General features: G+C 41.0%; 1 protein-coding gene across 1 annotated transcript in view; it reads left to right on the forward strand.

Moving 5' to 3' along the window:
• LOC120043896 (follistatin-related protein 4-like) overlaps window positions 1-15,542 on the forward strand; it is a 288,303-nt gene that overhangs the window by 231,734 nt on the left and 41,027 nt on the right. Inside the window, exon 4 of the mRNA XM_038988499.1 lies at window positions 99-219. Coding sequence (XP_038844427.1) covers window positions 99-219 — 121 coding nt within the window. The remainder of the gene's footprint in view (window positions 1-98; window positions 220-15,542) is intronic.

The following is a 15,542-nucleotide window of genomic DNA, read 5'->3' on the forward strand; positions in this document are numbered from 1 at the left end:
TGTACTTTATCTGACTTAGTCCTATTGCTTATATCCATAGAACTAGAATGTGAATCATAGAATGTAATACAGCCTATGGTTTCCATCCTCCTGTCCAGATCTCTATGAAGGAGCACCTAGAAGACAGTCTGCTGGAGTGCACCATGCAGGACCTGCTCCGCTACGATGATTACAACAACGACGGACACCTCACTCTGCACGAGTTCTACACCGCTTTTCGTAAGTCCAGCTTGAAATCCCCACCTCCCTCTCGGTCTCTCTCTCTCTCTCTCTCTCTCTCCCTCTCTCAGCCCATCCCATCAGGATAAGACTGGATCAGACCAGATAAACCTGACTCAGGCTGCGCTGCAATCCAATAATCCTGCAATCCTCTGCCCTGTTTGCCAGGCCAGGCATCATTATGGGCCTCTGAGCTGTGAGCCGTGGTTGAGAGCACCTGGTCATCAGGCCTAATAAAGCCTAATCGCACAGCCAATATGGCAGCCTGGATTTGGCCTGGAACAGAAGATGACAGAGCAACCCCTATCACTGAGATTGCTTTATAGAGGATATCTATACACCATACATTTCAGCCGGTGTGATTAGAAACACAATATGCGACATGAGCACCAAAATGCACAGCCCAGGCCTATATGGCCAGTCCATCCAATTGGACAAAGCCGATAAATCAGGCCATTAGCAGTAGGCAGCATGGCACCATTTTGAAGGCTTTCACAATCGGGGCAAAAACACAGGTCCATTAAGCCTCAACAGTCATTAACCATAGTAATGACTGGGTTTTAGTGGAATCATTGTTGTCATTATACAGTTACTTTCCTTTTAGCATCCAGATGGGCTGTGAGAATGGCTGGCGGTGGGTCTGTTTTGAGGAAGGTGTAAGGGGTTTAACAGGGAGGTGAAGGAGAGGGTTGGGACTAATAAAACATGTGATTGATCAGACATTGTTCAAGGTTAACTGTTGTGCTGCATAAGACTAAAACAAGGAGTGGGAATGTTTTATTAAGAGGAGGTTTATGGCTTATGTGCTATGGATGGATGTTCCTGAGATGAGTTGTTCTCCCTTGAGGGAAATATAAGTTGAGATGCCAGGAAGCTCAGGTGTTTCTACACAACCTCCCCCTGTAGATGCCATGCTTGGTAGATACACTGGGCAGCAATACTCAATGTTAAGCCCCGTTCTGCAGATGCTGTTGTGTAGAGAGAGTGTTCTGTTCCATAGCAGGCAGACAAATTCCATTCCAAAGATGCGAGTTCAGTTTGGCTCATGACACCCCCTTCAGGAAGTGATAGTATTTGCAGTGATCTACTTAGGCGTCTGACAGTAGCAGTGCAGCACAGTGTTGTTTCCTTTTTTCTCTCTCTCTCTCTCCAACATCTTCTTGCTTTATCCTTTACCCCGGTCTGTCAGGATGGCTTTGCTGTACAGGAGGGCTTAACTCTACAGCTGTAATCACAGTCAGAAAAAATATCTTCTTGAATCTTTGCCTAATGAGTATTTAACGAAATGTTGGAAAGTAGTATTCCCGACTAATGATGAAAAGTTTGGAGAGCTCAACTCAGTCAAAGGAAGAAGAGACCTCTTGTTCTTCGCAAAGGAGAATAAGTAATGGCCGTTGAATAACGCACATCTCTGCCGCAGTGCCTACGGAGGTGCTGAGATAAGGGTATAATGACTTTGAGATGTGCTCTGTGTGTGCCCTACCCACTGGGCACAGATGTCAATTCAACGTTTATTCCACGTTGTTTCAACGTAATTTTGTTGAAGAGACATGGAAACAACAGTGACTCAACCAGTGTGTTCCCAGTGGGTAGAGTGTAGTATTTATCTATTCCATAAATAAAGGTTCAATAAAAAATGTAAATAAATACCCAATGTGGTAGAGGTAGATCATACTAGAGAACGGCTGGTACACGTGCTGTTATTAGAGTGAACGGATACATTAACCTCAAGGACCACATGTGTTTTAGCCATTGAAGCAGATGCTTGTCCAAACTTGCAGAAACATACTGTGGTAGTACTCCCTTTAACATTGTAAACCTTTTCTACTGCAGGAGGGATGCACTGTAGTGCCCCAGGGGAGTGGAAAAGAGGCATCCATATGGGACGGAGTGAAGAGGATAAGGGAAGGGAGAGGGGGAATGCTGGAGTTGGGGGCATTGTGCCCAGAGCTCCCTTCGCTGGGAGTCTATTTGTTTTTCATGGCTGCCGTTAATAGTGGAATTATAAGGACATGGTGAGCTGAGCTGGCAGGCACCGTCAGCAGATCTGCTTAATTAATCAAGTGGCTGAAACAGAGTGTGGTGGCAGAGAGGGGGGAGAGAGTGGTCAGGGGGGGAAAGAGGGAAAGGAAGAAAGAGGGAAAGAAAGGGAGACAAGTGTAATTGGCTAGGAAAAGGGTTCCGTGTGTGTGCGTGCGTGCGTGTGCGCGTGGTGGAATGTACTGAGGGGCAGGCTTTGCGGTGGAGGAGCATGAATGACCGTGTAGGGTGTAGGTCGGGAAGAGCGGCCCGCGCCAGTCCCCTGTCTGCCTGTGATGCTTATCCTCCACAGGTGGAGATTACACAGGCCATCAGAAGGGTACGCTTATCCCAAGGAGATCACAGCTTTTCAAGGGATGCAAATTACTACATTAGCAAAGGCATAGTCAATTAAACCCACTCATTGAAAGACAAAGCAGCCGTCCGTCACCGTAAAGCTGTCGCAGCACATTTTTCATGGTTTTCGGACTTTCACAGTAAGTGAAAAAACAGCCCTAAATTTAGATCATAAGCTGACACTGTGGACAACCTCGATCCTATCTGCATGTCATTGTCCAACAAGTAACCCACCCATGAAGTTGTAGCCTGCAGTGAGTGGTGAACTATCCGTAGCTAAGCACATAGTAGAGAGTGACTTAAGATAACGGTACTTAAGGTCTATTCCACCTGCCTCCCTCTCAGGTTGGCTCCTCTCTTCCAGCTCCTCTCTGTTCCACGTTGGTGTTTCATTTGAAGGCTCATTAGACGACTCCATGGCCTTCACGGCTAATTGCCAATACCATATTTGTATGGTTTCCGGCACATTCATTGTGTCAGCTGTGTGCCGGGGTAATTACATTCTGTCAGCTTGCTGTGTTAGCCCTTAATAACCATCTCTGTCTCTGGGTGTGACAGAAACAGAGGATGTCCTGTCACCACATCTCTTCCTCCACACATCCACCGTTTTACAGTTTCCCTCGGCAGCCCCTTAAATATGGCCAACGGTAAGACGGTGAACGGCAAGAAGCCAGAGGAATACTCTGTTCTGCATAACGCAGTAAGACAAGCAAAATGGGTCTCCATGGCAACTGTAGGTACCTCTGATCTTGGAATAATCTATTTTGTGAGACATTTAACAATGCCATCTCCCTATAGAGAGGAGAGAAGAGAAGAGGAGGACAGTACAGAAAGAATGTGTCTACGCTCATTAAGTTGCCTGATTACAATGAGCCTAAAATGCACAGGTACAATGTGTGTCTGGAAGACGAAGCAAAATATCTCCGTACCGGGAGACTTCAATAAATATCAAATTTCAAGTAAGAAATATGAGCCAACATCTTCAACATTGTGAAATACCACAGGGTTTTTTCTTTGTACAGTAGAAACATCCAAGCATATGTCAAATGATATTGCAGAGCAGTATAATGCTAATAAAATCGATATCCCTGTTAGGCTGACAGAATCTTTATCCACTTGTTTACACAGACAGTGATATAAATCTATAAATGGGATGAAAAAGTAGCACATTAGTGTAACAGCAGTTGCCTGTCAGCCTGTAACCAATTAAAGGCAAATGTTGGAAACTCATTGTTTGCCAACGAATTGTGAAATTCAACGACTTCCGCAGAGTTCACAGAAAGGGTGTTTGGCTTTCTTTTCATATACATGAGAACTTACTATTTAATTGAAAGTCTTAATATTCTCCAATCCAAACTCCAATCCTTGAGTTTGAATAGAAGACTCTCTTAACCGGGGGAAATGTTATACAAGATATATGATAAAAGAACACTTGTAACTTAATGTCATACTCTAATATTTCCTATCTCCATAATCATCAGTGAGTTGATCATTTCAAAGGTGAACATTCGCTGGAGAGCCGTTGTGCTACCAGTCATCTAATGTCTATTTTAATTTTACCCCTTTAATAGTTATTCTCTAATTTATCGGAGTCGTGTCCCGGAAATAGCACGGCCTGACCTCTAAACCCTAAACACCCAGACTCCACTACTCCTTCATCCTCCTCGCCATCTCGTTGTTTTTCCACCATCACATTTTTGCTAGCAGTCCTCAGGCTCCGGCACACCGTTATTCACACACTGAGGCCCCCCGGCTGTTAGCAGCACAGCATGGGGTCTTCTTTTATCTCTCCCTCCAACTCTCGCTCCAGCAAGGAAATAATTCATTATCATGCCTCCATTGATTGATTCATTTTGTGAGCTTCATTGCTCCCTCTGCAACTTTAAAACAAGTGCGTGTGTCCCCCAGCCCCCCTACCCTGGAGAAGAGAGTCTGTCCCAGAAAAAGTGTTCCTCTGATCAGCCCAAACTGTTGTGGAGAGCTGGGCCTCAAATAAACATAAAAACCGCTTAGAAAAAAAAGTATGAGTATGATAACAAAGCCTTCAACAAAGATACAGTGTGTTCATCGTACTTGTATTGCTTCACTGGGTTCGCTGTAAGGGCCCAATTCCGACCTGAGTTAAGCAGGTAAATGGAATGTAATTCCCTTTTTATGCACTTTTTTTCTCTAGGTGTATTCTAAACTTGAATTTGTAAGCATGAGAATAGCATGCTATTCGTTTTAGGTGGAGATCAAATAAATGAAGGTGTGTCTATATTCTGACCTTGACTTAATTCCCTAATTATTCCACAACCTTTATACGTCAGGGAACAATGAATAAGACCTAGCGAACCTACTGATTCCAAGTGGAAAAAACATCTACTTTATTTTTTCTGATAGAAAAAACACCATTCTTCATGCACTATACTTTACAACTTGATAGGATCTATTGATAAGAGCTTGGTAAATGAGTAATCCGTTTGGAAGAGGGAATAATAAATATAAATTACGATTGTTTTAGATACAGTTGAAGTCAGAAGTTTACATACACTTAGGTTGGAGTCATTAAAACTCGTTTTTCAACCACTCCACAAATTTCTTGTGAACAAACTATAGTTTTGGCAAGTCGGTTAGGACATCTACTTTGTGCATGATACAAGTAATTTTTCCAACAATTGTTTACAGACAGATTATTTCACTTATAATTCACTGTATCACAATTCCAGTGGGTCAGAAGTTTACATACACTAAGTTGACTGTGCCTTCAAACAGCTTGGAAAATTCCCGAAAATGATGTCATGGCTTTAGAAGCTTCTGATAGGCTAATTGACATAATTTGAGTCAATTGGAGGTGTACCTGTGGATGTATTGCAAGGCCTACCTTCAAACTCAGTGCCTCTTTGCTTGACATCATGGGAAAATCAAAATAAATCAGCCAATACCTCAGAAATAAATGGTGGACGTCCACAAGTCTAGTTCATCCTTGGGAGCAATTTCCAAACGCCTGCAGGTACCACGTTCATCTGTACAAACAATAGGTCTGATGAAACAAAAAAATAACTTTCTGGCCATAATGACCATCGTTATGTTTGGAGGAAAAGGGGGATGCTTGCAAGCCGAAGAACACCATCCCAACCATGAAGCATGGGGGTGGCAGCATCATGTTGTGGGGTGCTTTGCAGCGGGAGGGACTGGTGCACTTCACAAAATAGATGGCATCACGAGGAAGGAAAATGATGTGGATATATTGAAGCAACATCTCAAGACATCAGTCAGGAAGTTAAAGCTTGTTCGCAAATGGGTCTTTCAAATGGACAATGACCCCAAGCATACTTCCAAAGTTGTGGCAAAATGGCTTAAGGAGAACGAAGTCAAGGTATTGGAGTGGCCATCACAAAGCCCTGACGTCAATCCTATAGAAAATTTGTGGGCAGAACTGAAAAACGTGTGCGTGTGCGAGTGCGAGCAAGGAGGCATACAAACCTGACTCAGTTACACCAGCTCTGTCATGAGGAATGGGCCAAAATTCCCTCAACTTATTGTGGGAAGCTTGTGGAAGACATCCCAAAACGTTTGACCCAAGTAAAAAAAAATTAAAGGCAATGCTACCAAATACTAATTGGGTGTATGTAAACTTCTGACCCACTGGGAATGTGATGAAATAAATTAAAGCTGAAATAAATCATTCTCTCTACTATTATTCTGACATTTCACATTCTTAAAATAAAGTGGTGATCCTAACTGACCTAATTCAGGGCTAGGATTGCATGTCAGCAATTGTGAAAAACTGAGTTTAAATGTATTTGGCTAAGGTGTATGTAAACTTTCGACTTCAACTGTATATTGCTGGAGACAAATGTGAAACCAATCATATGGCATCCAACTTAAGCACATCAACATATCAACTTTCCCACATCAAAGTTTATGAAATGCTGTGCCATTATGCCAAATTTAAATTGTACAGCCTTTTAAGGATGGGTACTCTCAAATATCTTACTTATAGGCTACTTTCTCTGTTTCATATTTATATCATGTTAAATATTATCCACTATCAGTATTGACCGTCAGTAGGCCTAATGACCTCACATACAGTGCCCTAGGAAAATATTCAGACCCCTTTACTTTTTCCAAAAATGTTTACGTTACAGCCTTATTTTAAAAAAATTAAATCCTCAGAAATCTACACACAATATCCCATAACGACAAAGCAAAAAACAGGTTTATAGAAATGTTTGCAAAAATGTTTTTGCAAAAAAATGTTTTGTTTACATAAGTATTCAGACCCTTTGCTATGAGACTCGAAATTGAGCTCAGGTGCATCCTGTTTCCATTAATCATCCTTGAGATGTTTCTTCAACTTGTTTGGATTCCACCTGTGGTCAATTCAATTGATTGGACATGATTTGGAAAGGTACACACTATATATAAGGTCCCACAGTTGATAGTGCATGTCAGTGCAAAAACCAAGCCATGAGGTGACCAAGAACCCGATGGGCACTCTTACAGGGTTCTGGAGTTCCTCTGTGGAGATGGGAGAACCTTCAAGATGGACAACCATCGCTGCAGCACTCCACCAATCAGGCCTTTATGGTAGATTGGCCAGACGGAAGCCACTCCTCAGTAAAAGGTACAAGACAGCCCACTTGGAGTTTGCCAAAAAGTACCTAAAGACTCTCAGACCATGAGAAACTAAATTCTCTGGTCTGATGAAACCAAGATTGAACTCTTTGACCTGAATGCCAAGCGTCACGTCTGGAGGAAACCTGGCACCATCCCTACGGTGAAGCATGGTGGTGGCAGCATCATGCTGTGGGGATGTTTTTCAGGGACTGGGAGACTAGTCAGGATCAAGGGAAAGATGAACGAGGCAAAGTACGGTGAGATCCTTGATCAAAACCTGCTCCAGAGCACTCAGGACCTCAGACTGGGTCAAAGGTTCACCTTTCAACAGGACAATAAGCACACAGCCAAGACAACGCAGGAGTAGCTTGTAGCAGCTTGTAGCATCATACCTAAGAATACTCGTGGCTGTAATCACTACCGAAGGTGCTTCAACAAAGTACTGAGTAAAGTAATGGCCATGTTGAAAGGAAACACTTTGAAGTTTGAGGAAATGTCAAATGAATGTAGGACAATATAACACATTAGATCTGGTAAAAGATAATACAAAGAAAAAAACATCCATTCTTTTGTATTTTTTTTGTACCATCATCTTTGAAATGCAAGAGAAAGGCCATAATGTATTATTCCAGCCCAGGTGCAAGCCCAGGATCCTGTAGAGGTTAAGTATAAACTGAATTTCCTAAATTGGAATCGGAATAGTATTTGATGGCAAAAACACAGGCCTAGTATTTGATACTGCAATGAAGACTTGTTTTCATTAGGGAAAATCTCTTATGATAGAAAACCAATTCCACTGAGTGATTACACTTTTCTTATTCATACTAATACTCATCCATTCACACGTCACGTCCAGTTACATTTTTATTTATTAGGATCCCCATTAGCCAACGCCAATGGTGATAGCTAGTTTTACAGGGGTACGACACGTAACTAAAAAGACATAAGTAAAAATACTTTACAATTGACATACATTTAAAAACATTAACAGATTGTGTGTGTGTGTGTGTGTGTCTGTGCGCGCATCTATCAGTTACACATACATGGCAGTGCGTACACACAACAAGTAGGTGACATGGCAGAGAGGCGTTGTGCCGTGAGGTGTTGCTTTATTTGTAGTCTGTACGTTTCCTTGAATTTGTTCTGGACCTGGGGACTGTGAAAATACCCCTGGTGGCATGTCTGGTGGAGTAAGTGTGTGTGTCAGTGCTGTGTGTAAGTTGACTATGCAAACAATTTGGAATTTCCAACACATTAATGCTTCTCATAAAAACATGTCGGAAGAAAGACTGGCATGCATAGTATTAATATTAGCCCTCTATTTACAATGAAGAGCAAGACATGCTGCTCTGTTCTGGGCCAGCTGCAGGTTAAGATAAAAATAGAGCCTGCAGGACTTTCTTTGTGAAGTGTGGTATAGGGGTTTTTCATTTCTTTAGCATGTCAATTCTTTGTTTGTTTTAGTCTTTCAGCCTAATCTTCTGCAATTTATCCCAAACTATACGAAGAAATTAGAGTTTGGATTAGCATTTTTATCCACACCATTTTACAAGTGAATGTCGCGGTTAGCTCCTGTGGCTGGGACCCTACTGGCGAGAAGGCTAGCAGTGTTTTTATTCAAGGCTGGGCCCAAATGCGATAGGTGCAAGATTTGTGGATGTCCATCATTCATTTCGTATGTTATGTTACAAATTACAATTCATATGAAATGTTTTGAATTACAATTCACATTAGATTTTATAAATTGCAATTCATACAATAAGTTACAAATTTGCAATACGCCTGATATGTTATGAATTCCAATTTGTTGTGGCTAACGTTAGCAAGGTGGCTAGCTGGCTGATGCTAATGTTAGCTAGGTGGCTAACGTTAGCTAGGCTAGGGTTTAGGGGTTACGGTTAGGTTTAGCTAACATGCTAAGTAGTTGTAAAGTAGCAAAAAAGTAGTAAGTAGTTGCAAAGTTGCTAATTAGCTAAAATTGTCCATGATTCGATTTGAACACACAACCTTTGGGTTGCTAGACGTTTGCGTTATATACCTACCCACCTTGACCAACCACCCTGCTTTTATTTTTTCCAGTTGTAACTTTGTCTTATGTAACTATACCATATGATATGTTACGAATTGCAATTTGTTGTGGCTAACGTTAGCTAGATGGCTAACTTTAGCTAGGCTAGGGGATAGGGTTAGGGGTTAATGTTAGGGTTAAGGTTAGGGTTAGGGTTAGCTAACATGCTAAGTAGTTGAAAATTAGCTAAAAAGTACTAAGTGGTTGCAAAGTTGCTAATTAGATAAAATGCTAAAGTTGGCCGTGATGAGACTCAAACATGTAAAGGGAGGGAGACTGGTTAAAAAAAATAGATTTTTAAGCCTGGAGAATTGAGACATGGATTGTGTATGTGTGCCATTCAGAGGGTGATGGGCAAGACAAAATATGTACATGCCTTTTGAACGAGGTATGTGATTATTATCATTTGACCATGCAGGTCATCTATGAACGTTTGAACATCTTGGCCATGTATTGTTATAATCTCCACCCGGCACAGCCAAAAGAGGACTGGCCACCCCTCAGAGCCTGGTTCCTCTCTAGGTTTCTTCATAGGTTCCTGCCTTTCTAGGGAGTTTTTCCTAGCCACCGTGCTTCTACATCTGCATTGCTTGCTGTTTGGGGTTTTAGGCTGGGTTTCTGTATAGCACTTTGTGACATCGGCTGATGTAAAAAGGGCTTTATAAATACATTTGATTGATTGATTGATATATTGTTATACACCTACCCATCCACCCCGACCAGCCTCCTTCCTTTCGTGTTGTCTTAAATAACCATACGAAACGTAACATATCATACTCATTTGAGTGTCGCAGATTTCACATATTATGTTACGTCTAGTCTATGAGCCCAGGCTGCACAATCTAGCAGCTTCGGGAAGAGATTCTCTGGTGGTTAGCTCAGCTGCAGCAGAAGCAGGACCTGCTATCAAACTTCACCGACCTATCTGCATCCCAGGCGAATCGCATCTTGTTCTCTATGAGTCGGGCGGCATTGATCTGTTCCTCCACTGGACAGATGATAAGCTTAACATCGCTGCCTTTGGGGGACTGGTCACTAGCCGTCTGGCAGGCCTCCATCTATCCTGGAAGATCCGATCCAGCTATCAAACAATGGCTGTCTGTTACAACTCTGCAGAGAAACCTCACTACCTGGTTTCCTTGGCTGAACATGAGGAGCTGAACAGACAAACACAGTACACCTGGCTCATACCATTTGAGAGAGAGAGAGAGAGAGAGAGATACTATTTAACAGGATAGAGGTAATGGGACAAAAGATGGTTTCTGCTGCCAGCAGCCTACACAGCTTGTCCTATCCACATGTACATAGGCCTACTGTAGCTCTCTCTTTCCCAGCTGCATGTTGTTGAGTTTCCCAGGTCTACAGAGCTAAACAGTGTATCGATCAGCCTCAGACCTGCACAACGCACCGGTAATCTGCTGGAAACAACACTGATCTGTCAATGCCTGTGTCCCAAATGGCATCTTGTTCCCTTTATAGTGCAGTACTTTTGACTAGAGCCCTACGGGTCCTGGTCAATAGTAGTACATTATATATAGGGAATAGGGTGCCATTTTGGCCTCAGACTCCGTTCTGGAGGGAACCATAATGAAAAGAGAGCAGAATGTTAACCTGATGTTGCTTCCTGTTTACAGACTGTAGACTCTTTGTAGAGCTTGGGTTCTCGCTCTGCGTATAAGATGCAGGTGGAAAAAGAGAAAGAACATGTCTGGGCGGATTCTCCAGAGAATTGGCTGTTTCTCTAACTCAGCTGAAATCCTCAGGCCTCCAGAGACAATGTCAGTATATCCCTGCTTGGCTAAGAGACTACCAGCAACATAGTTTTGCCTTGAGGAAATCATGCATTTAGCTTGCTCAATGGTAGAGCTCAGAGAGACAAGCTTTCCAATGCTGTGTGTTTCATCAAGGCAGTCCTACAGAACTCCCATGTTTAAACATAGCCCATGTTGTAATGTTGTCCTTACCTCTATGTGAACTGTGGAAACAGCAAGGCAGTGTACTGATTTATATTTGAGATGAAGTGGTAATGTTGGTATCACTGTACAATCAGGTATTACAGATTCATTTTTTTGGTAGGAATTAATTCCAAATTTTCAAGTCAAAATAATATAATTTTTCAAATAAGAGGAATATTAAGAATGTTTAAGTCAGATAATTAGCATACACCAGCAGACAGAACCAATGTAATAACGTGGCAGCCTTGTGACTTCTAGACCTATTCTCCAGTGATTTCCTTCTCTGGGAGCCAAGACTCCAAGGAGAGATCCCAAAGCAATTAATCAACTTAATCAACTTTTCTAGAAACCTTTGACTATCTTTCTTTCCCATCGTGACAGAATGTTGCTCTTTGCTCTCATGGCTTGGTTAATTACTAAAGCTATTATTTCATGTCACACAGTTGCAGTACGTGACAATTGTTCTCTAATTGAGCTTCTTTGCACTGTCCCACAATGCTCTGAAAAGGACAACAATCCCACTAGGCACAAACTGGTTGAATCAACTTTTTTTAACATAATTTGTCAATGTAGTGTGACGTGGAATCTACGTGGAAAATACATTAGATTTGAAAAAAGTCTGCAACATGAACTATTGTTTTGAGGGTGAAATTTCAACCACAGGATGATGTCATCATGGTAACCAAATTTCCACATAGGCAAACCTTGTATAAAATAGGTTGAATTTGTTCCTTTAAAACAACGTCGGATCTTCAATGTTATATCAACTATCAGAAAAAGTAACAATAGCCTGGGCAGCACCTCCTACTGGAGAATTGATTTATGTACAGATACACTTTGGTCCCCCATTAAGGGTTTTAATCAAGCCCAGTGTAATTAACAGCTATTGTTTCAATTCAATCCAGAATTAAACTAAAAATAGACAATGCAATAGTCCAAGCTCTGGTTGATTTCAAATGTAATGATAATTAGTGATATTGAATTGTGTTTGGTTGTCAACACAACAAATATCAACATTTAAAAGACATTTACACTGAGTGTACGGAACACCTTCCTAATATTGAGTTGCACCCCCTTTTGCCTTCAGAATAGCCTCAATCCGTGGACATGGACTCTACAAGGTGTCGAAAGCGTTCCACAGGGATGCTAGCCCATGTTGACTCCAATGCTTCCCACGGTTGTGTCAAGTTGGCTGGATGTTGGCTGGACCTTTGGGTGGTGGACCAAAGGCCATTCACACGGGAAACTGTTGAGTGTGAAAAACCCAGCAGCGTTGCAGTTCTTGACACACTCAAACTGGTGCGCCTGGCACCTACTACCATACCACTTTCAAATACACTTTTGTTTTACACTTCCCTTGCCCACCAATACAGAGAGAAAACATGAGAAGAGAAAGAGATGTATCACATCACTTTATATGACAAAATAAATACAAATAAATGTTACCGAATGTTACCGGTAACACTTCATCTTAAGGGGTCCTTCATGTGTAATTACACTATAACAAGTCACTCTAATAACAACAAGTAACTGGTGGAAATTGCAGTCTGTAGCAAAAATGATTGTTTCCATGCTTGTTACAAGTAGGCAAGTTTCCACTAAATTCACCAATTTAGTGTTTGTTTTCTTCTCAGCTGCATACGATTCAGTAATAACTACCACAAGGTTGTAATCTCTTGTAGACAGATGTGCTGGATGTCCCAGATTACAATGGTTGGATGCTTAATAGGCTCGAATTAGCTACCCTCAATTACCTCCACTCAATGTTGTTGCTAGCACTTGTCCCCCAAAAAGTGTACCATCTGGGTTAACTTGGTTGAGTTTACAAAAACAGATCAGGTCAACAGATAGACCCCAGTCAGTGAGGTTGACCTACAGTATATCATACAGATGTCATCCCAGTTTATAATATAATATATGATATATTATATATAAACAAAATACTTACCCACTTACCCATTATGACAACCTGAACCTCTTTGCCATCCAAGTGAGAGGATAAACCCACTAGTACACCACATATAACATGTACTGTAATATCTGCATGAGTACAAGGTTGTCACCAGTTGTTACACAGGATTTAGCCATTTCAAGTGAAGTGTAACTTTATAGTTATCTATGAGAAATTTCGATATAATTACATAGTACCAAATGAAAATACCAACAAACAAAATATCCGCTTCTACTTTAGCTAACTTTATTGCAACATAAAAATGTAAATATCTTACATTTCTTACAAAATAATGAGAATATTCATTGTTAGTTTAATAATTGTATTAATTAGATTAAACAAAGATATAGGCCTACTCAATAACATAAAATACCTATATACAGTTGAAGTCGGAAGTTTACATACACATAGGTTGGAGTGAATAAAACTAGTTTTTAAACCACTCCAAAAATGTCTTGTTAACAACTATAGTTTTGGCAAGTCGGTTAGGACATCTTTGTGCATGACACAAGTCATTTCTCCAACAATTGTTTACAGACAGATTATTTCACTTCTAATTCACTGTATCACAATTCCACTGGGTCAGACGTTTACATACACTAAGTTGACTGTGCCTTCAAACAGCGTGGAAAATTCCCAAAAATGATGTCATGGCTTTAGAAGCTTCTGATAGGCTAATTGACATAATTTGAGTCAATTGGAGGTGTACCTGTGGATGTATTGCAAGGCCTACCTTCAAACTCAGTGCCTCTTTGCTTGACATCATGGGAAAATCAAAAGAAATCAGCCAAGACCTCAGAAAACAAGTTGTAGACCTCCACAAGTGTGGTTCATCCTTGGGAGCATTTCCACATGCCTGAAGGTACCACGTTCATCTGTACAAACAATAGTACGCAAGTATAAACACCATGGGACCATGCAGCCGTCATACCGCTCAGGAAGGAGTTCTGTCTCCTAGAGATGAACGTACTTTGGTAAGAAAAGTGCAAATCAATCCAAGAACAACAGCAAAGGACCTTATGGAGATGCTGGAGGAAACAGGTACAAAAGTATCTATATCCACAGTAAAACGAGTCCTATATCGACATAACCTGAAAGGCCCGCTTAGCAAGGAAAAAGCCACTGCTCCAAAACCGCCATAAAAAAGCCAGACTACATTTCCTAACTGCACATGGGGACAAAGATCGCACCTTTTGGAGAAATGTCCTCTGGTCTGATGAAACAAAAATAGAACTGTTTGGCCATAATGACCATCGTTATGTTTGGAGGAAAAAGGGGGAGGCTTGCAAGCCGCTAGCTAGCTAACGTTAACATGCTGGGTGTGTCTCACGTAATACCCTTGAGTACGGATACCCTGAGAAGGTTAAGAGAACATACAACCATCGAGCCCAGCTAATGTTAGCTAGCTATTTTGCTAGTGAATAGCTAGCTAGATACCTATGCTAAATCATCCAGCAGAATTAATGTATCCAAAAATGAAAATTGCATGGAAAACATACTTTTGCTCTCTAGTGTTGATGTTTTTGACCTACAACACTGTTTTTTTCGTGGCAATCTTTCAAGTTTGGACTTGCACACTGACCTTCTTCTTGACCCTGTTCTTTGCACGCTTTCACATGATATCGATGTCAACATCTGGGCACATTTGCGGTCGTCATTATTTCTAGGGTTTTGCGCAGATGGGCAGATCTTGACATGATGCCTTAATTCCTGCGATAAATAAATAATTGCACCAATGCAGCCCAGCCAAAAGTGAGAATGTTCCTCAACGGTGAAACACTTGCAAGGTTTGTCCTATGACCATATTAAGTGCATTTATAAACCATTATTCAACCAAGCTTAATAATAGGCTTACAATTTGGCAATCACGAATGACTATCATCATTTTAAAAGTAATTGTTTATTAATGTGTTTACAAATGTTTAATTGATGATTAAAATAATTGACCCATTGTAATTGACCCAATGCACAGTGAAATGGTTAAACATTTTAAAGTTTTTTTTAATGTTAACTGTTTGTGAACCCGTTTTTGCTATTGGGCATGGGCATCATACTCCATAGCTATTTATTGCAGAAGTGATCGGTTTTCAATTGGCTAACACTTATCAAGTGGTTTGTGCAGGCTGAAATATGGTGTGTTGGGATGTTATCGGAAACTTTAACATTTGTAACAAGCATGGTAACTAGCATTCGTTGTTAACACCACTGTAATTACAGACTGCAATTACCACGAGTTATTACAGTGTAACTATGCATTATTACAATTAATTACAATGATTGTTACAGTGTAATTGCATATGTAATTATAGTGTAATAACATATGTAATTACACTGTAATAAGGATGTTCCCAACATTTTTCACTTGAAAAAA

The sequence above is a fragment of the Salvelinus namaycush genome, chromosome 3 (genome assembly GCF_016432855.1).
Source record: "Salvelinus namaycush isolate Seneca chromosome 3, SaNama_1.0, whole genome shotgun sequence".
Lineage (NCBI taxonomy): Eukaryota > Metazoa > Chordata > Actinopteri > Salmoniformes > Salmonidae > Salvelinus > Salvelinus namaycush.